The sequence below is a fragment of the Pimephales promelas genome, chromosome 21, assembly GCF_988280905.1.
Source record: "Pimephales promelas chromosome 21, fPimPro1.hap1.1, whole genome shotgun sequence".
Lineage (NCBI taxonomy): Eukaryota > Metazoa > Chordata > Actinopteri > Cypriniformes > Leuciscidae > Pimephales > Pimephales promelas.
Window position 1 is genome coordinate 24,297,272 of NC_142789.1, and position 25,347 is coordinate 24,322,618.

The following is a 25,347-nucleotide window of genomic DNA, read 5'->3' on the forward strand; positions in this document are numbered from 1 at the left end:
TGTCCGGCTGACATGGATGCAGTCGGTGGCAACTGTCATACAGACCAGATAAGACCCAATTTTCTCTCTGGAAAATGCAGAACATAATCCCATAACTAAGTATGTTACCAGAAAAGATGGCAGCTGTCCTTTTCTACATGGAGGGAAAATAAAAAGATCATTCACATATCAAAACTTTCACTTTGCTTTATTGAACTCTCAAAGGTTTGAGTGAAAAACAAAAGGCTTTCTGACATTCAACTCATCCTTTCAGCTCTGGTCGTTGTTCTTAAAAACAAGCGAGGTGGAAAATACGTTTCATGAGATCATTATGAGATATAAAAAAGGCTCTTGCTGTGTCATTTTTCATACTCAGACTCTCTAGGAAACTTAGGATACAATGGTGAGACCTGAGGCAGACGTCGAGGATAGACAGTAGCACCTCGTTGCAGAACATGAGATCCAGGGGTGGAGATAGGATTAGGGCTGGAGTTAGGGATCAGGGGGAGGAGATGTGTAGGTTTACGTATAGTCCCCTTGGAATTATAAGGTTCTATCTGCGTTCTGAACAGTTTTGAGATATTGAGCTTAAAAGTTTTTGCATTCCATATAGGAAAATGTGTATGGGGAACAAGTTTCTTTCAAACATAAAAATAACAGGGACCCTAAATGTACAAAACACATCACATGATGTAAATAAATTGTCACAGAATAAGAATATGTGAATAACTCAATTTTGACGAAAATGTCAGATAGAACCTTATAATTCCAAGGGGACGGTATATGTAAGGTGGGAGGAGTTGGATCTGAATCCAACTCCTCCCCCTGGATTTCATGTTCTGCAGTGAGAACCATCTCAGGATAGAGGGACAGAGTAAGAACGAAAGCTTGAGATAGAGAGGGAGGGAGGGGTATGTGTGTGTGTGTGTGTGTGTGTGTGAGAGAGAGAGAGAGAGAGAGAGAGAGAGAGAGAGCGAGAGAGAGAGAGAGAGATATGGCTTGGCTTTCTAGTTAAGCACATTAGAGGTGTGATAAAAGGGATCGAAACATGGTGGATGGTTTAACCATTCAGAGGCTTTAGGGAGCAAGAGTGTTGGGGGTTATTGTAGGTAACAGGTGGCTTTTCCAGTTAATAAAAAATATCTATATGAACTATAACATTCCAATATATAATGCGTTTATAAACGGTTTTGTGCCATCTCATGCTGAACAATATGAAAATTATATATAATACACATTTTAAAATAATAAATAAATATATTTAAAAAAATTTTTTTTTCATATTTATATTTGTATTATAAAATGTGTGTAATATAATCCTGCACAAAACTAATTTGTTTATATCTATCTATCTATCTATCTATCTATCTATCTATCTATCTATCTATCTATCTATCTATCTATCTATCTATCTATCTATCTATCTATCTATCTATCTATCTATCTATCTATCTATATATCTATCTATATATCTATCTATATATATGTGTGTGTGTGTGTGTGTGTGTGTGTGTGTGTGTGTGTGTGTGTGTGTGTGTGTGTGTGTGTGTGTGTGTGTGTGTGTGTGTGTGTGTGTGTCACATATATATTGGAGGAGTAAATGAACCTGAGGGAAAGAGGGCAGTAGATGGAGAATTCAAATCTGATTCATTCTTTTCAAAGATATGAAATTGTGCGAGGGGGGAAAATCCTACTCAAACGAATTTGTTCAAAGATGTGCACCTCTTGTTCCTGTATTATTCCCTTTCAAGTAGCGAGCCCTGCGGTTCGGCCGAAATGTGCCCAGCTTAACAACCTCACTTCCCACGTTGCACTGCATGTATTACTTGTGCAGAAATCTCCCACATAATTTGATTTCATTTGGATGAAGTGTGCGGGACTAATTAGAATTTCAAAAAGGTGTTACATGCAAGAGAACCCCGGATGAGACGGTTAACATCAAACAGCGTGACAGTTAATCCTCATTTGAACCCTGTAGTTCAGAAGAAAAGCTCAGTGCATGGTTTCTACAAACGCAAACATGATACTTGAGATATTCTAGGTACATTAGCAATAGAAACGTCCACAAACGGACCGTGCACTAATTAAGAGCGGTTATGGGTTTATGACACCATTTCTTGAGCGCGTTTCTTAAGCGGAAGGGTGTTAAAGTTTCCGCTGCGGGCATTGAGAGTCGAGGTACTGCTTTGAAAATGTCAAGCACACTTCTGCTTCAGTGAATATGAAGACAAACAAACATGTGCAATCTACTCTCTCTATTATTGGATAAGGTCACCCGTTGGGTTCACGGCTGGAGCAGTGCCGTCAGGGGTTGGTCAGAGTGCAGGGTGTCTCGAATCGGCACGACTTCACGCAGAGGTTACAGGGCTATGGCACATGTTCCTCTGTAACGAAATGCAGCGGCGTGTAATTGATTTGTTAATCGTCCGAGGTCGCTCCTGAAAGCTCAGAGTCTCACAGAATCCTCCTGATTCTCCACCACTGGTGGTCCAGACCTCCCCGAGGACACCTCGCAGAAGAGCGCAAAGCTTTTAGAGCACTTGAAAAACAAACATTCTCAGACACAGGCCAAAGATCTGGTCCACTGCGTCCTCTCATATTCATAATGATTTCATAATTAATTTTTTTGTATTCAGTTATGAGCTGTATGAGAAGACAAATGATCCAACTTAACCACACAGCTTTTTGCTATCAGAATAACATTTTGTATAAATGAGGAGAAGTCACTGCAAGCAATATTTTAAAATGAGGATCTCAGCAGAATCAGATGACATCTTAGGGCATGCATCTAAAAATTAATCAAGATAGCGCACCTAAAATTTCACACACACAAACCCAAAGATAATCATTAACATTACAAAACCAATCATAACAAAACAAGTTTTACAGTCATGCTTTCAAATTCAAATTATCCTAAAATAAAAGCCTGAATGCAATGTATCACTTCACGCATTTCCAGTGAATCAGACTCATGACTTTGCTAGCAACGTGCTCTAGTTTGTTGAGGGAAGAGATGGATTATTTAAAAAAATACAATGCATAAAATATAAACAGTGTAGAGGAATTTAAACGATAAAGATGCAGTAAACCATTTTTTGAAAAGCGTTGTTGAAAAGTGCAACACCAAGCATCAGAACACACCTGTAGCCAATCAGCAGTAAGGGGCGTGTCCACTCATGATGGGGGACGAGAGACAGCTCAGTGCACAAGACGGACATTATCACAACGGCTATTGAAAGAGGGAGATGGATGAGAAAATGCAAAAGAGGAAAATGTCAGGGGAATGTAACTTTAAAAAGAAGGGGTTACAATCAGCCAGGATATCCCGCCTTAAAGGGTTAGTTCACCCAAAAATGAAAATTCTGTCAGTATTTACTCACCCTCATGTTGTTCCAAACCTCTATGTGTTTATTTGTTCTGCTGAACACACATTCCACAGATCTCATTCCCCATTGACTACCATAGTATGTATTTTTTCCTACTATGTAGTCAATGGGGTATGAGATCTGTTTGATTAAAACATTCTTCCAAATATCTTCCTTTGTGTTCAGCAGAACAAATAAACACATAGAGGTTTGGAACAACATGAGGACAGGTGAACTAACCCTTTAATATGGAATCAATTAGACATTCAACCTAAAACATCGAACCCAATCTCACGGCAATCCGCACGTATTTTCCGAGGTGGCTAATTCGTATAAATTCCTACGACCTCACTAATACAAATTCGTCCGATTTTTCAGAAAGCGTCATCACCCCTCAGCCCATCCCTAAACCTACCCATCACAGGGGTCAAGACAAACAGAATGAAAACATACGCAAAACATAAATTGCGATGGAATTATCATAGCTTTCATTTATTGATGACATCATATGCTTGGGCGGCAGAGCAGATTCCACCCCAGTCGTTGCCTGTGTTGCATAGCCTACACTATACGTGAATGTGAGGGCAGGGGCATCAAGATAGGGGTGTGATCCTTTTGGGTAGATTTGAAATATCAACAGTGTTTACCAGACATCGCTTGCTGCACCTTTAAGGAGTGAAAGATAGAGACAACAGAGTTAGAACAGGAAAAATCAATACACTCAAATCTGCCCAAGCTTCTTATCAGCTAGCTATATCAACCTGCTTCAACATATCTCCTCATTAAAGACAATGAGGCATGACACGAAAACGAGACTGAGAGACAAACTGTAACCTAAGCCCTATAAATGCTCAACTTGTGCATCAAACTTTTACAGCCAATGTGGGTGAGAAGTGCACGAAGCAATTCTCATTGTTGCTGGAGCCTCCGTTATTAGTTTTTCCATTTTACGTAACGGAGGCCTTTTGAAAACTTCGAGCCAGACCACAAAACACATCCAACTAGACGTCGGCCCTCGATATCGGCCCTATCTGCTCGCCGTTAAAAGGCTGAAGCTGGGAACTTAAATGGAGCTGTGGTCGGGATTCTCCGGCCTTGACGCAGAATATCAAATTATCACTGGATAAGTATCTGAGAGGTTGAATGTGGGCGCGTGCTAGAAGTTTCAGAGTTGAGCTGAGGTAACAACACTTGATCGTCTTTCAACGCAAAGCTTAAGCTATTTAAGCACGATAACCCCTCTGCCAATAGCCTTAGAGCTCTCACCAATAGGGTTAACTCTGCCAAAGAAGGTGTTAAACTAGTGTGCACTAGGTCAAAGACCTATTAATCTTTCCTTAGAAAAGACATCCACTGAAAAACACCCCATGCAGACGGTGAGCACAGCCTAGTCTTTGACCACCTGTTAGTGATTTGGGAGCTGAGGTTATCATCAGCTTTACCTAAGCCACCCCCTGGTGTTATGCAAGTCATGCTGGGTTTGGCCTTTGCAACGTGGGGGGGGTGTGTGCGTATGGAAGAAACTAGCTAAATTTTCATCACACATGCGATTTTAATTCTGAAAAACAACGATTCGCCTGTGTCTATTAATCCTTTGACAAAATCCCACCGGAACATTTAGATCTGCGTTGGCGCTGCCACTGAGCCAGAGAGAGCCTTTGGCATGCATAGGTTTGAAACAGCGTTACATACCGGCTTTTCAACCATTCAGTGTCTTTATTATTTCTCCAAGTAAATATACATGATTATCTGAATATACATCAGAATGTGAAGGACCTGTTAAGAACCACTGACCCTGAAAGTGTTGTGTGTATTAAGAAACCTTACGCACTTATCGGGAAGTCTTATGTGAATGAATGAACGAACCTGATCTCTGCAGGAGAAATGATGGATTATTTATGTGCAACCCTCTCAGAGGTCCGAATGCTGAAAATACTAATGCATCAACGTGCAGTGATGAGTATATGAGCTGGCCTCTCATCTCTCATATGATCATGCTTTTATGAGCACAGCTATTGTTAATGGAAGCTTTTTTTCTTCAAAGATGAGGTGAAGTATAAAATGGGATGCTGGCTATGTCACTGGACCGTTTGTGTTGGTATCACCAAACCGTATCTGTGACATGTTCAGCCTCGGGGAATGAAATATCGCTTTTCTCCTCCTCTTCTCCCTGAAATTCCTAACACAGCAGTTCACACACTCTCTCAAAATAGAGGCTGTTTCACGCCAAACAGCTTCCCACCGTCACGCAAGGAACAATCTCCACAGAACCATCAGTTCAAAAAATGTATTAAATAACTAGGTGGCTTGAAAGCAAAGTAATGGAGGAGACACAACACAATTAATCTCTGATTGGCTCTTAAAGGCTCCAGACCTCTACCGTGTAATCCAAGTAACAGCAAAAGATTAATTAGTAGCAGTTTAGGAGATAAGAAAGAGAGACTATGTGTAGCTGTTGACCTCAAAAACATTCCCACTTTTTTTTTTTTAATTACGTTTTGTGATACGCTTACGCTCTGCCACAAAGACTATATAGAACCAGATTTTTACTATTGTGAACTCTAGTGTTGCTTACTTGTGCAAAAGCTACTGTCATGTTTCAAATTGGTTGCTTGTGTGCTTTTTGGAGATTGATACGGTTGAGTGTTTTCGTTGGCTGCTAAGGTGTTCTAGTTGGTTGCTATTGTGTTTTGGGGGGTCGGTTGATAGTAGAGCTGCACGATTCTGGATAAATTGAGAATCGTATTTTATTAGGTTCAAATAGAGATTGTGATTCTCAAAAGACAACTAAACAAAATAACATCATTTACTAGATGTTATGACAAAATGTTAAATGCTGCAGTCTATTTAAAATGTTTAATTAATCTGAATTTGAATTTGAATGGATGATTCAATGACTCACTATTAAGAAAAAATACTTGTTATTTTAAATTACTGGATGAATCAGTGTTTTCAAACAAATCTCTTGAATGAATGATTAAATTACAAATAAATGTTTTAAGTCACTCGTCGCCACCTTGTAGCGTAACAATGTAATCGATATTATAGTGCCACGTTCCTTTAAAAAGGAATTCCTCTATTTTGATCGCATCCATAGTGTCTATATCCGAACTATAAACTTTTACTTCTGTGAATATTTGTAACACAGAAATAGCAATTCTGTGTGGTTGACAAGACCTACTGCTTTCTCTTGGTTAACGGCAGCGCAAACGCGGATTCGAATATTCCGGTGTGATTTTGTCAAAGGTTTAATCAGCCCAGGCTTATTTGTTAAAAATACCTATGGCAGCATTTTCGCAAAGCGCAAAAAAAGTGAGCTTCGCGCCATTTTCAAATTGAAATGTCCAGTGAGTGCCGCTAAAAGAGTCGACTTTTTGTCCACAACAGTTGAACGCGAATATGGCAACGTTTTATTGTAAATATTGGTACACTCTAAAAAATGCTGGGTTGTTTTAACCCATCTTTGGGTCAAATATGGACAAACTCAGCCATTGGATTAAATGTTTAAATTAAAATTTTAACCCAACATTTGGGTTTGTCCATATTTGACCCAAATTTGGGTTAAAACAACCCAGCATTTTTTAGAGTGTACATACTTTGTGTTTTGCAAAAATATTGCCACAGGAAAGTTTTTTCAATGAGCCAATTATGTTCCAGTCATTTAGGAATGAGAACGTGTAGGTGTTTTCTCTAGTTGATAATGTGTTCTAGTTAGTTGGTATGGGAATTTGAGGGTATTCTAGATGGCTACTAAGCTGTTTTAGGGGGTCATGTCTATGCCGAGATGCAGTTCTCATGGTCTGTTCACATCCAAAAACATGAACCTTAGAGCAAGAACCACTAATTACAAAACGCCAAACTAGCTCCAGCTTTTTTTGATGCATAATGAAAGGAGGGTGGTTAAACATCTCCACTCCCGGAGCTTTCTGGAAAACGAGCTGAGCAAATGCGTTTCAGATCTCTTCCCAAATTCATTTACAGCATACCACTTCAACACATTTTTTTTTTAAAAACATGATATAATCTATAGCAGACCACATAAAGTGGTTCCCATGAGCCAGGCATAGAATACAGAAACTGTGGGACCAGACTCCATTAGACTCCATTCATTAGTGCAGCAGCAATGCAACATGCTTTGATAAAGATTAAAATGTTGCCAAATGACTCAACAGAGCAACAGAGCCTAAAATTTAGGTCATGGGGAGATGAAAAACAATTCATAAGCAAAGAAGAAAATTAAATATATAATATGATTCAATATAGTAATGAAAGAAAGCATTGTTAGGCTCTCCACACAACTCCAGAAAGAGATGCCTCACACAAAAACGCGCATAAAAGCCTGCACGCATTACTGTTGTGGCAGCGCTCAGAACAATTGTCTTTCACTCCAAGGTGACTCTCTCCCATTCCATTTCCATTTCTCTCAGGGTCAGCTACGTGCATCTCTCTTTATGTGTGTGTATAAATTGAGAAAAGCATGGTTTGCTTAATGCAATGCTGTCAGAACGTCCCGCTGCAGCCCTGTCTGCTCTGTGCATTAAGAACCTGTCAGCCAGAGTATGGAATTAATCAGCAAACCCCTGAAGAAACAATTGTATAATCTAAAGCTATAAACTCGGCCGACCTTGCCTTCAAACGCGCTTAAATTTCCACCTTCAAACGGGAGATTGAGAGAGCTAAAGGAACTGAGTCAATAGATTTCTCTCTCCTTTCTGCCCTCCAATCTTTTCTTCCTATAAAGAGGAATGATTGACTGCTCCACTCGCCTTCCCAACAGTTCTAAATAAAATTCCATATGGGTTTCTTGTTTTAGTTTTTTTGAATGTGACCTCCACTTTGGCTTTGCTATACCTTTTGTTTGTGGTGAAAACACTGACTTTGTTGGACTCAGCCTGAACGAATGTTAACTTGTCTTTACTGGTATTCATGTCTGATCATTTTTGTCACAGCCATCTAGGGCTGTAATTATATTCTATGATTATAGGACAAAATAGACCTTTTGACTACCGGCATAAATTACAATATCATTATTGAAGCTTGTAAAAATGATCATTTAGCGTTATGTTCTACAGACAACACCAGAGATATTAAACCTGTCCATTATTTTACGGTCTAATTTTCTATCCAGACATAAAAATATATAGATGCTTGAGGAAGACAAGCCAGTACATTTGCAGTACTTGCAGACCTCTTTTATTAATGAGCTTTACAATCTTCATATCCATCCCTTCCAACTTTACTTTTATCCCATTTTCATACTCGCCCTCGTGTTGTTCCAAAAAAAGACATTTTAATGAATGTATCAACAGTGTGTACCCATGCAATGAAAGTAAAAGGGATTGACTTAAAAAAAAAAATCTTCATTTGTGTTCAATAGAAGAAAGTAATGCATATACAGGTTTGGAAGGTCATTGAGCAAATGACCAAATTTTCATTTTTGGGTGAGCTATCCCTTTAAAAATACAACCAGCTCTAAGCCCTGAATATTCACTGACCTTAGATCCGGCTCAGAAGGGAGGCAACAGATTTTAGAGAGCACCACTTCGTTTATTAACAAAATCAATTGATGGAAAGGTGTGAAGTTTGCAATGGAGAATCTAATTGTCAGAAATTTGGATTTAGTCGTCAGTGACATGAGCCATTACACTTCTGATTTGAAATGACAAGAGCATAGAGAGAGCATGTAAGAGAAAGCGAAGCTGTAATTATCAGCTCTGAGTGTGTTAGTGGTCTCTTAGAAAACAACTCTCCGACTGGATCGGCCCTTTATGAACCTCTCACTCTTTGGATCAATCAATCGTGCAGAGACTGTGGATTGATCTAACTTTAAAAGGGCGCCAATAATGACTCTCTTAAAGATGGAAGATGGGGCGTCCTGCAAGACATTCATTTTGATATTTGCTTGTAACTTGAGAATGTTTTGATATACTGTTTTGGTGGATGGCTTTAAGGTAATCTTTGTGTTTAAGTGCTGTGATACAATACAGATACTTGAGTGCGGCATTTATTTACAATTAACTTTCAGAAACTTTGCATTTGTCTACTAAACTAAACTAATGAACAGTCATTAAAAGTTCAACAATATCTGCCTGAGTTCTATGTAAAAGTAAATGTTTCATATCTTGTACACTGATAATATTAAACGACGAATGCAAGAATCAACTGTTAAAATGATTTTGGTATTAATACAGTTGGGCGTATTTATATTTTAAAGCAAGTAAACAAAATGAAGCAAACTAAATGCATGAGAGAACTACTTTTTCATATTATTTGAAAGTTTCTGTGCTGCCATTGAAAATTATGAGAAATGTGGCTGTCACATAAGCCTGTCACTTCAAAACAGATATAGCTATCATAAACTAAACCATAAATCATTAATTAATAAAACTTTTTGGCAAGATTATTTGCTGTATAAGCAGTGCAAAAATTAAAAATAATAATAAACTAAAATTTAAGTTTAAGCTTTCTAAACTCTCAGAAAAAAAGGTATAAACAATGCTGGGGCATTTATACACTGTAAAAAATATTTTCAAGATTTGTTCATATTTTCTTTTGTCAAATCAACTTTATAGTAATTTATTTAGTTGAGATAACTTATTATTTTGAGTTTCTGATGATTAAATTAATCTCCTTCATTGTATTAACTCACTTTTTCCAGTTCAATGAACTTAAAATTTTAAGGCAACCAGGTTACTTATGTTTTTAAGTTAAACCATCAATATTTTTTCACAGTGTACCCAAATAGTGCATATTACTACCATAAATGTACATATTAGTACCTAAATCGTACATTGAAACCATTTCCTACTATCCCACAGCTTTTGTAAAAAAAAAATCTAGAGTGCACTTAAATTAGGAAAGACTAGAATCTCCAAAACTGTTTTTTACTTTAATATTTTCAATAACATATTTCGAATTAGCAAATCAAATCTGACAAATCACACTCTGGCTAAAGTAAACTGGTATTCTACAGCAAATAAAATAAAACATTGAAAAAGCAGAACCATTCCATTCCTGCAGCCTCCATAATGAGCGTTGCCATTTCTCCCATTCATGTTCCCAGAATCCTGTCACCTGTCCCCTTATAAATATGTCTCAGCTTGAAGGCTGCATTATTGAACCCAAGAATACAGGTAAGGACATCCACCCGAACACAGACAGAAATAGAGACAAAAAAAACAGACCATAAACAGAAGGTTTTTGTCAGTCAAGCATTTTCACATGGTATTTACTATAGAATTAAGAAAAACAAACAGAAATAAGAGCCCCATATAAACCGCCAGCCATTTTCTTTAGATGCTGACAGCCCTCAGCCCATCAATGCTGAGCTGCAGGTGAAAAGATGTAACTGTAGACAGATAAGACTGTGTACAAAACATGAGTGCTGACAAGCTCACTCATTAAACTTGACCAGGCCACAGATGCAGGGTTTATGTTACCAGCCGGTCCTGTCACATGGCAATACGATATCTCGAAAGAGAGCCATCTCTCTGTGCCCAACACCTCACTGGAAAGACAGGCCAAGAGCCAGGAGCTATCTTTAGGTATTTCTCCAAAGCTAGTGGTTAGCATGAGGAATAAGAGACGAGAGGAGTACGAAGAACTTGTTCTAACATCACCCTGAGGCGGGCTGCGCAAAATTATTGTTTATGCTACCGGGAATTCTTTAATTGCCTATTTTTTCTGACAACATTTCGAACATCAGGACAAGTGTGTTGGCAACATGTCCGTTGGAAATTTGCAAAGAGTTCCTCAAACTGTGAGAAAAAGGATAGGAGGTGGAAAATGGATCTCTCTTTATTTCCCAGAAAAAAAGGCCAGAACTTTCACTGTGATAATGTACCTGAGAAAACATCTGTTGAAAGAAGAAGAAGAAGAAGAAAAAAAAAAGATCTGTTGATTGGAAAACTGCCAACACTTAATAAAACATGTTCCCCATCGTTTGACTTTGAAACAGGATGCCGTTTTTATCGTTACCTTCTACAACATCTACATGTAAATTCCCAGACGTGTGCTCTGTGAAACATAATGCTAATGTAGGAACTTTGTCTTTTGATAAATAAACCAGGGGAATGAAAGAAGTAAATAAAAGAGAAGCAAACAAACATCCTTAAGTGGATACTGCCATTTAAACAGTTTAGCAGAAGTAGCCCCATGGGAAGTATCCCAAGAACCCTTCGGGGTCTAGAGTGGCCCTGCAGGGGAACTGACACAATCTGCACATAATAAAAGGAGAGATGGTGCTTGAAAGCACAGCTTGTGATTGAACAATGCTCCATGATTTCTGACACACAGAGAAAGGACGCAGCAGAGAGCTGTGAGGACTCGCTTCCCTGTGGCCAAGCTCGCTTCAGCAGACAGCTGTGTGTGTTTTTGCCGTGAAGACGAACAGAAAACGATCTGTTTGCATTGATTGAGAGTAAAATTTAGAAACAGGTTGCTGCTGGTTTTATTGGCTACAAAGTCTGGATTTGCCACCACATTTACTAACTTGCAGTTTGCCTGTTCCTTCAATATTTTACAGTAGTGGTTCGAGTACTGGGTCTCAATCACTTTCATGATTACATTTCTTTTAATATGTAGGAACAACTGAACTGAAACGACATGGCCGTCTTTTTGGAGAGTGTCATATGTTTGCTGAGAGTGAAGAAACTCTGTCAAGGAAACGTTGTGCAGAAAGAAGTGTGATTTATGCAAATTACTAACCTTACTTACATTGCTCCTTTAGAATACTCTACACTCTAAAAAATGCTGAGTTGTTTCAACCCAAATTTGGGTCAAATATGGACAAACCCAAATGTTGGGTTGAAAATTTAATTTAAAAAAATGTACAGTTGAAAGTGAAAGTTGAAGATGGGTTAAAATTCTAAATTAAATTTTTAACCCAACATTTGGGTTTTTTCCATATTTGACCCAAATTTGGGTTCAAACAACCCAGCACTGTTTAGAGTGTACATTCATTAACACCAGAACAAATTTTTTGAAAAAAAAAAAAAAAATCATGTGTGTGTGCATGTGTTGTGAATTAGGAGGAAATTTGGTAGCACTTTATTTTACAGTCCTGTTCCACATGTACATACCATTTATGTATTGTAGCAATTAGAATATATGGATTATAGTTCGCCTATACTAACCCTGAACCTACCCCTAAACTTAACCCATGTTTTTACCTTATATTACCACTACCAGTACTTTTTTGGGTAAGTACACTGTAAGTAAACTAAACACTGTAAAATAAAGAGTAACTCGATTTTTTTCTCAAATTGCTGTGTGCATATAGATACGAAAAATCCACTCAAGTATTAGTGAATGAAACCCTTTTTTTTTTTGTCTTAGAACAACACCTGCAACCACTAAAAACTGAAGTAAATATCAAATATTGCAACTTTTAACACCTGAATGTCTTTTCACAATTAACCCCAAAAACAACAAGTTAAAACTTACTTTAAATTGATGCCGGCAAAGCATCTGCATGTTTAAGTAGAAAAATAAAAAGAGCACAACTCAAAGCAAAAGCACTCTAAAGTGTTACAATTTGAATGTAGTCTTTCACTTTCCACTCATGTGTAGGATTTCATTTAATTCATTACATCCAGCACAAACCTAGCCCTTGTGTTCAATTATTTGGTCCCCTGTCAGTGTTGGATTCCTTTATTCAGGACTTGTAATTTGATTTGACTTTGTGTTTAGCCGCCACATTGTTCACAAGGCTAGCATCAACTATTTACAAGTTGCTCCAGCATTCAGAGTGAAGGAACAATGACAAAAGGTCAGCCATTTGACACATGTAACCTAGCAGACTGCTAGCTTAGCATCCCCATAATTTAAACATGCAGATGATGTTTTCGTTTCTAATTAAAGAGCACTTGCCTGATTGAGTGTCTCATCTCAAAATCTAAGCGCCACATGGCTAAAAAGGCTAGCAGGGAAAAGTTGCCAGAAAAAAAAGAGAGAAAGAGAGAGAGTGTAAGCCATCTGAAATGTGGGCGTCACTCTGTACGACATCACTAAACAGTCTAAACCATGTACAACAGGGTTAGATTATCCCACCATCCAAAACAAACAAGCACAAATGCAACCAAACCTTAAGCAACTCCAACGGCCTGAAGCGTTAGCAAAGCTAGCTTTAGCCATCACAGCTACAAATATTGACAGTGAGTAACTGGGACTTGTTTCACAAACACCCCATCGTACAACATCATAGTGGGCAAGGAAGAGGAACATGGCGTTTACTGTGAAATCAATAGAGAGAAATTTAATGCAGGTATAACTCAAACAAACTCCTGACTACATAATGCTCAATAAATGATTAAAAACTCTAAACATAAAACAATTGTGGATGTACCACACCAGTACACTATGTACTTCTATGAGTTTCTTACCATTGACCAAGCAAATTAGTTTAAGTGCCTCTATGTTTTCTGCCTCAGGGGTCAAATCTTGTGGTCTTATAACTCTTGCCTTGCTTTTTTTTCCACATTAAACACTTTAGGTTTTGGTGCTTGCTTAAGTAATGAAATAACCTCTGCACTATGGGAGCAACCCTTCGCAAAAATGACAAAACTAACACCTCAAACTAAATACTCTCCTAGATCAACCCAGACTCAGACTTTCAATCTATAAGGAGTAGTTCACTTTTGCTGATAATTTACTCACCCCCATGTCATCCAAGATGTCCGTGTCTTTCTTTCTTCAGTTGAAAAGAAATTAAGGTTTTTGATGAAAACATTCCAGGATTTTCTCCATTTAATGGACTTCATTGGGAACCAAACGGTTCAAGGTCCAAATGAGAGTTTTAGTGCAGATTCAAACGCTTTAAACGACACCAGACGATGAATAAGGGTCTTATCTAGGAACCTTTGTGTCATGACTCGAAAAAAGATTTGTTCATTTTGATGAACGAGTTTGAACAGGAGAGTCACGAACGAACGCTCATCACGGAACAGAGCAAGGCGAGAATTTGAGCTTATAAAACTTAAACTTTTTTGTTTACTTTTTAAATGACCGATCGTTTCGCTAGATAAGACCCTTATTCATCGTCTGGTGTCGTTTAAAGCGTTTGAAGCTGCAGTTAAACTCTCATTTGGACCTTGAACCTTTTGGTTCCCAATGAAGTCCATTATATGGAGAAAATCCTGGAATGTTTTCATCAAAAACCTTAATTTCTTTTCGACTGAAGAAAGAAAGACATGGACATCTTGGATGACATGGGGGTGAGTAAATTATCAGCAAAAATTAATATATGAAAATTAATTATTAAAAGCTTAAAATTATCCAAACAAAATCTGAAATAATCATAAACCACTTCACTATTTCTGAGAAAATTATTTATAAATGTATCAAAATCTGTCCCACACTTAAATAAACACAAATAAATCCTGAAAAAAATGTTCTCAAAAGAAAATATCCTTGTTTAGGAGACAAAAAGTGACAAAAAAAAAGTCATTTATTTATTTATTCAAATTAGGTAGGATATATACAATTCTAGCTTTTAAATATTCTAAAAATAAAATGTTTAAAGATTTATTTGAATTATATTTAAGATTTTCTTTTCTGAATATTCACAGGGCCTACAGTTTGACAAAAAGATGAAATATCAGCACACTGTAAACTATAGCAGTGTCTCTGGCTCCAAATTCACTCAGATAAGATGTATGCGGTCACGAAAAAGAATAGGAAGAAATCCGACAGCCTCTCATATCCGTTCATTTCTCAAAACCATATGTATCAGTCATTCATCCGTTCATTCATTCGTCTGTGCATTTGAAGCCACGTCGTCAATCTAGCCCAACGACTCCGGCACAATGACTTTCTCGTGATTAATTCCATCGTTCAAGCGGAACTGTACAAGGGCGGGGTGAAATTACGAATGCGTTTATGAGTTATTAATGGCCTCGGCCCGCTGGTTACCAAACGGGTCTGGGATTCCAAACCCACGCAGGGTGGACAGAGCAGGGTTATAAAGCTATACAACTCAATAAATAATTCAATGGCGTTACTTGGATTTCCAAAATCGCCATACATTATATATGCAGTTCAACAAATGTCTCTGCTATTATACACATATCTATACACTTCAGCTTTGCAGTAATTAATCACATAAATGCGTGCCAAAAAAAAACTACAGAGATCTTTTCACCCTCTCTGCTACATTTTTCATGCCGAGGTTTTGACACACTCCAGCGCACCCAAAGAAACTCAGCGACCAAGTGAAGGAGGAAGGGAGGGGAGGACAGACGGATGGATTTTTTTGTTGTTTCTGGCTTTGCAGGATTGATTTTCATCTCCCGAAAACTGGGCTAATCTCAATCCTTATTCTAATCTGTATCTAAACCACTTGAAACCCAAGGCTTCTTCACAGATAATAAAAAAGTGTCTACTTGAGCAACATAGATGGTTGAGCATCAATCTATTTCAGAAGAAGGCATTCTTATGAACAACATTTATCCGAAATATGAACACATTCTCTGAAACGCGATTTTAAAAAGTGAGCTTTTGCGGCGACACTTTTCGCTGTAAACATGAAGAGAAATTTCAGACGTTTATCGTGCCATTCTGGTCTTGTCTTGTTCTGTTAAATCTGATGATTTATTAATGAGCTGGTAAATATAACAGAGGATCGGATAAGTGCGGAATACACACGCGTGCAATAAACAGCCACACAAATCACGAGGTAAAGAAATAAAACCCATGCAACTCTAGAAGGACTAAAGCTGGAGAAATCAAACAAACAAAGGCAGGATTTACCGTATAGGGTCTCATGTGCACCGTTTAAGCCTAGCAGACAAGTGCTGTTTGGATTTCCCTCATATACTGCAGAACACATCGATCACGTACGTATATCAAAACCGGCTATCAATAATTCAGCGCAAACACGCCATCTGAAAATATGAACAAGACACCAAGGCCAGAAAGAAAGAACAAATTTAATACGCTAAAGAGCTAAAGAAGGACAAGCTGGGGCAGAAAAAGGAGAAAAACACCTCTTAAAACTGTCATGATTATCTTTCCTCTCTCTCTCTCTTTTGTCTTTATCTCTGAACTATAACCAAATGCTTCTCAGGCTTAAAGAGGAGAAAATACATCTGTAAAATTACTTTTTATTAGGGCTGTCAAATGATTAATCGCGATTAATCGCATCCAAAATAAAAGTTTGTGTTTGCATAATATATGTGGGTGCACTGTGTATAATTATTTTGTATATATATATATATATATATATATATATATATATATATATATATATATATACACATGCATGTATATTTAAGAAAAAAATAATTTATATATAAAATGTTATATATTATATAATATTATATACATATATATATATATATATATATATATATATATATATATATATACACAGGATATAATACTATATAAAATATTTCTTAAATATATACAAGCATGTGTGTATATATGAAGAGTTCAGATGCAAAAGCCTCTAAATGCCATTTGAAATTTTCTTCTTTAATGATGATTTTTATCAAGCTTGTATATTTAAGTTCAGTGATTTCACTTAAATGGCAATGATAATTACCTATTAATTGTTATTTAAGTGAAATTACTGAACTTAAATATACAAGTTTGATAAAAATCATCATTAAAGAAGAAAATTTCAAATGGCATTTAGAGGCTTTTGCATCTGAACTCTTCATATATATATATATATATATATATATATATATAATATATATATATATATATATATATATAATTATACAGAGTGCACCCACATATATTATAACTTTTATTTTGGACTAACCTTATTTGAAATTTGAAAAGGCCTAAGCCTCAGTCCAAACTACAAGTATGAAGAGGAGAGGAGAGGAGAGGAGAGAAGAGAAGAGAAGAGAAGAGAAGAGAAGAGAAGAGAAGAGAAGAGAAGAGAAGAGAAGAGAAGAGAAGACAAATTGAAAGACAAACAATGGGCTGCTACACTTACTCATCAAGGGGAATTGTTATGACTCAATTTGCCAGCACACATACACACACACACACACTAATACCCCCTCCCACACTGCACACACACAATGTACCATATAATGCAGCATGCAAGGACAGAACCATTAGCATGCATGACTGTGCTCACACTCCTGCTGTCCCGCTGCAAAACACAAAGAGAGAGAGAGAGAGAGAGAGAGAGAGAGAGAGAGAGAGAGAGAGAGTGAGAGAGGGCACTAAACAGATTGTCAGACATTGACTCTCTCAGTCTCATGCCTTGCCATTTGACAGTATTTCGCTTCAGTTCCCAAAGCAATACATTTAGAGCTCGTGCAGCAATCTGATTACCTGACAGCCGCTTTTATCGCACAATTTTGCAAAAACAAGTTGACAGAAACCCAATCTCCATGAAACACTGCGACTTCGCTGCACGACTCAACAACATTATGCCACAAGCACAACTACAGCCCTCATATCAAGGCAGTTACTCAACAGCGTGATCTGTTGTCATCTATTTTCCACTCCTCTCTTTCTGCCTTAGGTGCATTTAATGGAAAGAAACGACTCCTGGAGAGGCATCACAATTGTCCATCGGCAAACTCCCTCCAACTGCTGACCTTTACAACCGGAGTGTGCGCCCTCCCCCAGCGCTACATGAATTGCTACTCTTGCCTTACCGGTTTGACCTTAAGTGGCTCATTTGACCTCTCTATTTAGGATAAACAGAGAGAAAAAAATACAAAGCATAAAAGGATTTTAAATTGCATGCAATCATTACATTGAAACGCATAGAGAAAAAAAACACATGCATTTGAAAGCAAACACATGTGCATTCAAATCAAGCCTCATTCACTTTGCTATGTGCTCACAGTATACTCTGAACTGAAGGCAGACTGTCGCCACCTAGGGGACACTTTTATAGCCTGGATCACCAACGCTGATGCTCACAGGAGCCTCACACACATTTCAACTCTCTCAAACTAAGGTAAGTAACAGTAAAAACATTATCTTTCCATTAACAGCAAATTAAGCCCAAATAAAGCAAGGGAATTGATTTTCCAAAAGATTTAACAAAAAAAAAAAATCTTTAAAACATGAGGACAAATATTAAATGCTCTCTAGCTGAAAAAAAAAAAAAGAGGAAAATCCCCGGATTTCGACCACTGAAGATTTTCTTAAACCTCTCTTCGCCATTAAGTAATAGATTTGGATGCCTGTGGTGCAATTAAACGTTATTACATCCATTTATCCAGGAAACTTTTCTCGGCCAATCGAATTATAGTCCTCATTCTGTTGTGCTCTCTGATCGCAGACAGTCCTGGTGCTGTAATTGACCCTAAACCTCTTTTCATTTCAGACGTATTAGCCAGCTGTTCGCAACCTCTGGATCAGTTACTATAAAACACCATTAAGGAGCCCCGGGGTCTTACCCTCTTGTTGTCCGGGCCTGATGGAAAGCATTTAAAATTCCCTTGTGCAGCTGTGTGGCAAGCAGCGGGGACTTTTTTGTGAGTTTTTATATTTATATATTATATTCCATTTATTTTCACCATACAGGCTTTCTCTAGCTCCGGTGACAGATGCAGATGACAGCCCCCGGACACGCCGATCGACAGGGACTGGAAAAGGGAGAGATTTCAAACATTTTTTATAACCTTTCAACTGGGATTCACATTTCTATGGCTCTCTTTTAATCCCTCTCTCTGTTCCAGACCAGAGGAGAGGAGAGCCAGATTGTTTTACGGGTTCAGTAATAGGATAGCAGATCTGCCTCCCGCCACACTTCTGCTGTAAATAATGGAGAGTATATCCTGTACTATATGGATCTGTGTAAACACAGCATGGACTTTATGTATGTGTTTCGGGACTTGTTTGTTTTCAGTGCCAAAGTGAAGGTAGTGAGGGAGAGGAGCATGTATCTATGCTAGTGCCTGAGTCTGTGATTTGATGAAGCCTCTGCAGTTATTCTGCTTATTAATAAAGGGCCCAGAATAATGGGCCTCACTAACCTCTGACCTGCAGCTGGGACGCAATGAATAGCAACACACTCACTCACACAATCATGAACTGATACATGCAGAAGCACAGATCTAGAGAACGTTAATAACACAAGATATCCATTCAAAACATGCATAATATAATTCAAGTTGCGATTAACATGCTCTTTACTATCAATACTTGCTCTCACAAATTCATGCTTATCCACAAAAACACGCTTCAAATTCCTGAAATCATAGACACAGAGCTTCAATTAGCCACAATGCTAATGTGCTCTGGGTGGTTGTTTACTTAATTTCTATAGCAACACTGTGGGACTAGTTTTGCGCCAAAGTTAAAAACGTAATGTTGGAGGTTTGTTCAAATCGCTAACCCTAAATATGAGCAAAAGCAACATGTGATAATATACACATTCAGCAGAAAGTAAACAACAAAAGATGCTCCTAAGCAGAGATACTACAAAGAAATACATAAATAAAATAAAGCAAGAGAGAGCTATTTTTTTTCTGGGCACACACACCTGATGTACAGAGTTTAAAGAGGTGACTTTAGCCTCATCTGACACAACAGATTTCAAATGACTTTAAACTGGCTTAGCAGCACAGACACACATAAGTTGTCACTGGCTTAACCAAATCGCTCCACACAAAGACGCATTAGCAAGGAACGAGGAAAATCTGGGGAAGCTCTTTCTTTCTTGTGGTCTGAACATCTTTAATAGAGAGAGGATTGTCACAACCTTCTTGAAGGTGACAAACCTGCTGAATAACTTTGAGTAAAACGTTAAGAGTGTTACAATGTCAAGGCTGAAAATTGAAATAGTAGAAGTCAAGAAAAAAATACATTACATTGTATGAAAACACATTTTCATGTATTTATTTGACCTAGCCTGTAAGCAACAGCAGAAATGGAAGAGAAAAAAAAAACGAAAACATTAATTAATTACTTTCGTTGTAAGAGGCAAAGTGTAGGAACCTTACATTCAAAGCGCCACAGGAAACTACATATTGATTGAAGCTCTATTCATTTGCAATATAGTAGCTGGGAAGATTTTCTAGGCAAGAGCAGCAAATCATCACAGTATGGCCGTTATGAAATAACAAACCTTCAGGGCTGAACCTGTCAGCGCATCAAATCTCTACACAGCAGTGGTCACATCAAAACAATATCTCCAGAACAGAGTTATGTTCCATACTCAATTTCCTCTTAACGCATTACCTGTAACAATATGAGCAAAGCTAGATTTCAAAAAACGATAGCGAGGTGCTCTTCGGCGTCTGCCGAGGAGTGGAGAGCGACTCGTGTTTCATATTACCACTGGTTGTGATTCCCCCCCCCCACCTCACTTTATGCTTCCCTGGCTGCTTTGTATGCACACACATCTACTCATCCATTCATGTATTGACCTAGTGAGACAGAGCAGGACGAGAGGGGGTGGAAGGTAATAAGGAAGAAGAATATAAGTTGTCCTTCCTACCTGTATTATTGACATCCTGTTCACTGGCGTCTCGGTGGTGTTCGTAACAGGTCCGGTGAAGCTGGTGTGACAGCCAACGTGTCCTTGAGGAACGCTGAGGTTGTTGGCAGTGGGTTTGAGGTACATGACCTCTGATCTCGGAGAGCTGAGGGGCAGACGCGTTTGGTAGTCAAAGTACATGGGCGAGGTGGCCAGAGAGGGACTGCTGACAACGTTCATCACGTTCATGGTGTCCCGTTCCTCCACTTCGCTCTGCACCAGCATGATGTCGTTCTTGTTAAGCTTCTTCTTCTTGCCTTTGCCGAGTTGCGGGTGAGTGTACTCGGCGATGCGACAGTTGTATGTGCGGATCTCCTTGTTCTCCCGTTTGCACTTGACTGCGATGGTGATCATAGCTGCAAGGAGCATGATCGAGATGATACTCAGGGTTACTATGAGCGGGAGCGACATGTCCCAGTTGTGATGTTCCGCGTTGATGCGCGGTTCACCCTCTGGTAAAGGCCCCGAGTAGGCTTTGACGATGAGTTTGGCCATGGCGGAAAGTGACGGCTTGCCATGGTCAGTGACCTTAATGATGAGCTCCACAACAGGTGCCACCTCCTCCCACAGTGGCTGGGCTGTCCGTACCTCGCCTGTTACCGAGTCGATCTCGAACAGGTGTTCCTCGTTGCCATCCGAGATCTCGTAGGTGAGCCGACCGCTCTCACCAAAGTCGTTGTCCACCGCTCTCACGGTGGTGATGATGTGCCCGACTCCCACATTCCGAGGTACATGGATCTCAGCGGTGTCGTTCTGAAGTAATGGGAGGACAATGACAGGAATGTTATCGTTAACATCCAGCACGCTCACACGGACAGTGGTGTTGCTTTCCAGGTGAGGGTTTCCAGAATCCTTCGCCTGGACTTTAAAGTCGAAATACTTGGTTTGTTCATAGTTAAAACTCCTCAGGGCATAAATTGCACCATCAGTCGGTTTGATGTTAACATATGTGGTGATAGACTCCTCGCTTACATTAGAGGGAAGGAGGGAATAGGACACAGTACCGTTTTGGCCTAAATCTGGGTCGTGTGCCAGAACAGAACCCAGGTATTCCCCTGGGATGTTGTTTTCAGGCACCTGGAGAAGGTAGACCATTTTTGTGAAGCGGGGCGCATTGTCATTTTCATCTAAAATCTTAACAGTGAAAGACTTTGTTGAGTTCAGGGGAGGGTTGCCATTGTCTTTGGCCACAATGGAAATGTTATACTCATCTTTTACCTCCCTGTCCAGAGGTCTGTCAGTCACTACTGTGTAGAAGTTATCATAGTTCTCCTCCAGCTTGAAGGGAACGTTTCCCAAAATCCTACACTGGAGCTGCCCGTTGCGGCCCGAGTCTTTGTCTGTGACTCTGACGAGCGCAATAACTGTCCCCGGAGTTGCCGCTTCACTAACCGCCCCCTGACGCACCGCTACGAAACCTATTGACGGCCAGTTGTCATTCCTGTCAAGCACTTTAACAGTGACTTTACAGTGGCCAGGAATTGGGTTGGGGCCTTGATCCTTTGCCTGAACATCAATCTCTATAATTGGGTTCTCCTCAAAGTCGATTTTACCCTGGATCTTTATGACACCCGTTCGGGGGTCTATTGAGAACAACTCTTTGATCCTGTCCGGGACGTAACAGCTAAAAGAATAAGTGACCTGGCCATTGATGCCTTCATCGGTATCGGTAGCATTTAAATCTATCAATACTGTGCCCAGGGGCGCATTCTCAGGGATCTCTACTACATACGAGGGCTGATCAAACACAGGGCTGTTGTCATTGGAATCAGTGACTTTAACATTGATTTGCATTGTGCCTGATTTGGGATATTCCCCTCCATCTGTGGCAGTTATAATCAAAGTGTGATGGCTACGTTCCTCTCGATCTAAGGACCTCTGAACGACTAATTCGGGGAATTTAGTTCCGTCCCCTCTGGATTTGACATCCAAAGAGAATATACTGTAATCATCCCGCGTGATCTGATATGTTTTCAGGCCATTCTCCCTCGTGTCAGCGTCGTAGGCAGCAGCCAAGGGGAAACGTGTGCCTGGGGCTGCGTTCTCAGATATGTCAATATCGATCTGATCAGAAGGAAAAATTGGTGCATTGTCATTTATGTCCTGTATCTCAACTTTGATCATGCAGATCTCCTTGTCATTGGCAAACACTTCCATGGAGAGCTGGCACTTGGAGTTTTGTCTGCACAGTGATTCCCTGTCGATCCGCTGTTTAGTGTATAAGAGCCCACTTTCGGGATCCACATCAATGAGGTGTGGGGCGGAGTTCTCCAACACCCTGAAGTTGGATTTTTTCCCCTGCTCTCCCAGTTCCAGCTCCGCATCCTTGGCAATGTTTCCAATGACGCCCTGAATTTTCTCCTCGGGTATTGAGTAGTTCAAGTTTTTCAACGTCAGGGCTTGCGCCCATAAAAGTAGGAAAAGGAAAACAGAAAGATGCATCCCTTTCAGTGAGAGTGCCTTGGGTTTGTGATGCGTTTTACGCCTCCGACCTGTTGATCTTCCCAGAAATATCACAATTTATTCTTTCAATTACTGAGCACACATGCAGCTGATTCATGATAAAAAATGTTTAAAGTCATTATGTGGGCTTTTCCTTTGAATGCTCCTTTCTTAGCAGAGCTCCCTTTATCCTGAGTTTTTACAACAAACGGTGAGGCTGTACAGCTAATTTATATTCTGCTGAACGCCCAGGCGCATTGGAGGCATAATCACAATCCAGTTTCCACAAAGAAATAGCCTTTCCCAGCCTCTTCGCCTGTAATGAAAAAAAGAAAAGAAAAAAAAAACATTTCTATTTCAGATTATTGCATGTAATGTTACAGGTAACATGTAAATACTGACATGATGATTTAAACACCTCGTGTCTCAAGATATGCGCTTTTCCCTCTCTGTACTGTGACCGCGTAATTCTAATGCGTAATTCCTCATTCCCTGGTGAACGACGTGGATGGCATGTCAATCTAACCTTGAGATGCGTCGAGCGCTTTACCACTAAACACAGGTGGATGTTTATGTTATTCTGCTCTCAACATGTAGGCTAAGCAATGCGTCGAGGATGCGCCATGTGGCACGAAGAGCGTTACGCGCATGAAACGCGCAATTATGAATAAAGGTGGTGAGCAAATAAAAACGGACAAATCTCTTTCAGTGTCCCTGCGTCCTGAAACAGCTGCTTAACTGATGCCATATCTATAGCCTACCTTGCTGTCTTTAAGGCAATCCCTTGAATGCAAATGCGTTGAAATAAGCCTCTTAACCGGCATAATCCTGCTGTTAAATACAATTCGTACATAGTCGCATAAAGCAGAGCAAATGAAACACAATCCTAGATGGTTATTTATACTGCGCTTATTTAATAAATACGAGTATAAGCTGTTGCATCCGTACTAACACTGTGCGCATCCAGTAGCTCAGGGAGAATATATGACATGATGTCGTCTCATCTTTTCTTTTCTTTTTCTTTCCAGGATGACACTTTGAAACAGAATGACGATGAGAAACATCACACAGACTTACCTGTAACCTGCTATCCAGTCTAAGCACAACCATCACCAAAGACGAGTTATCCTTAATGCAATTTTCCGATGAGTGGAAACAACTCCAACTGGACTGTATGGAAAAATAAAGTGGTCCCCAAAAGTGCGCTTGTAATGTCAATGAGGCTGATTAGGATGCAGTGACTCTCCTGCGCTCGTGGACGCTTCAGGACAGATATCTTGTCCCAGGCGTAAAATGTACATCCACAACCGTTGATATCACCAGCCCGAACAGCCTTTTATACTGCAATGATGCGGGGTGAGACATCCCCGTGATAAATGCGTCCTGGCCCCTCGGGAGGCTATCCGTCCAGTCCCCAGTAGAAAATAACCGAAAAGAGGAAACACAAGAGAGTCCAAAGTTTAAATGTAGAAATCAACCGAAAGTGTTCAGTTCAATCCGACTGTCACTGAAAACCAGCTGTCAATAACGGTACGGGAATAAATGCACTGTGGCGTGCCGGTGTCCCTTCAGCCTCCTCTGTGCGTTCCTCGCTCTCTCTCTCTTTCTCTCTCTCTGACTGTCTCACTCTGTCTCATAGTGCATTAAACATTGTTACTGATCCGCCGCCAACCAATGGATGAAGGAGGAGGAGGTAACGCAGCCAATCAGATTCTCGGAATTCAAATTATAGGCGGGGCTTTCGAAGAGGTCCTTTATGTGAGCGCTGTGGATGCGATTCTGAGCGCAAACGGGAGTTTATAAAAGACTCTTGTACTTTGAGAGCTCAAGCGGGGTTGGAAAATGTTACGTTAAAGAAACTGTGCGACACTCATGGCAGAATATATTCACAAATTGGCCAGTCTGTTTCCCACCCACAGCATGGGGTGGTTTTTGTGTTTGACTAGAACGATAGCGACCGTTATTAATACTAACAATAGGCTTTTTTAATATTTTTTCATAACAGTACTGAATGATATCCAGTATAATATAAGTAAAATAAACACATTTCTGGTTTGGAGTTGAGGTCGCAGGCTACTTAAAAATGTTCAAAAAAAAAAA

General features: G+C 39.4%; 1 protein-coding gene across 2 annotated transcripts in view; it reads right to left on the reverse strand.

Annotated features, from left to right (window-relative positions):
- pcdh17 (protocadherin 17) overlaps positions 1-24,877 on the reverse strand; it is a 71,744-nt gene extending 46,867 nt beyond the window's left edge. For both annotated transcript variants that reach the window (XM_039673885.2, XM_039673884.2), the window contains exons 1-2: positions 24,325-24,877; positions 20,767-23,563 (exon numbers count right to left, since the gene is read on the reverse strand). In XM_039673885.2, the coding sequence (XP_039529819.2) occupies positions 20,767-23,247 (2,481 nt within the window). In that variant the 5' untranslated portion in view covers positions 23,248-23,563; positions 24,325-24,877. The remainder of the gene's footprint in view (positions 1-20,766; positions 23,564-24,324) is intronic.
- Between the last annotated feature and the right edge of the window lie 470 nt (positions 24,878-25,347).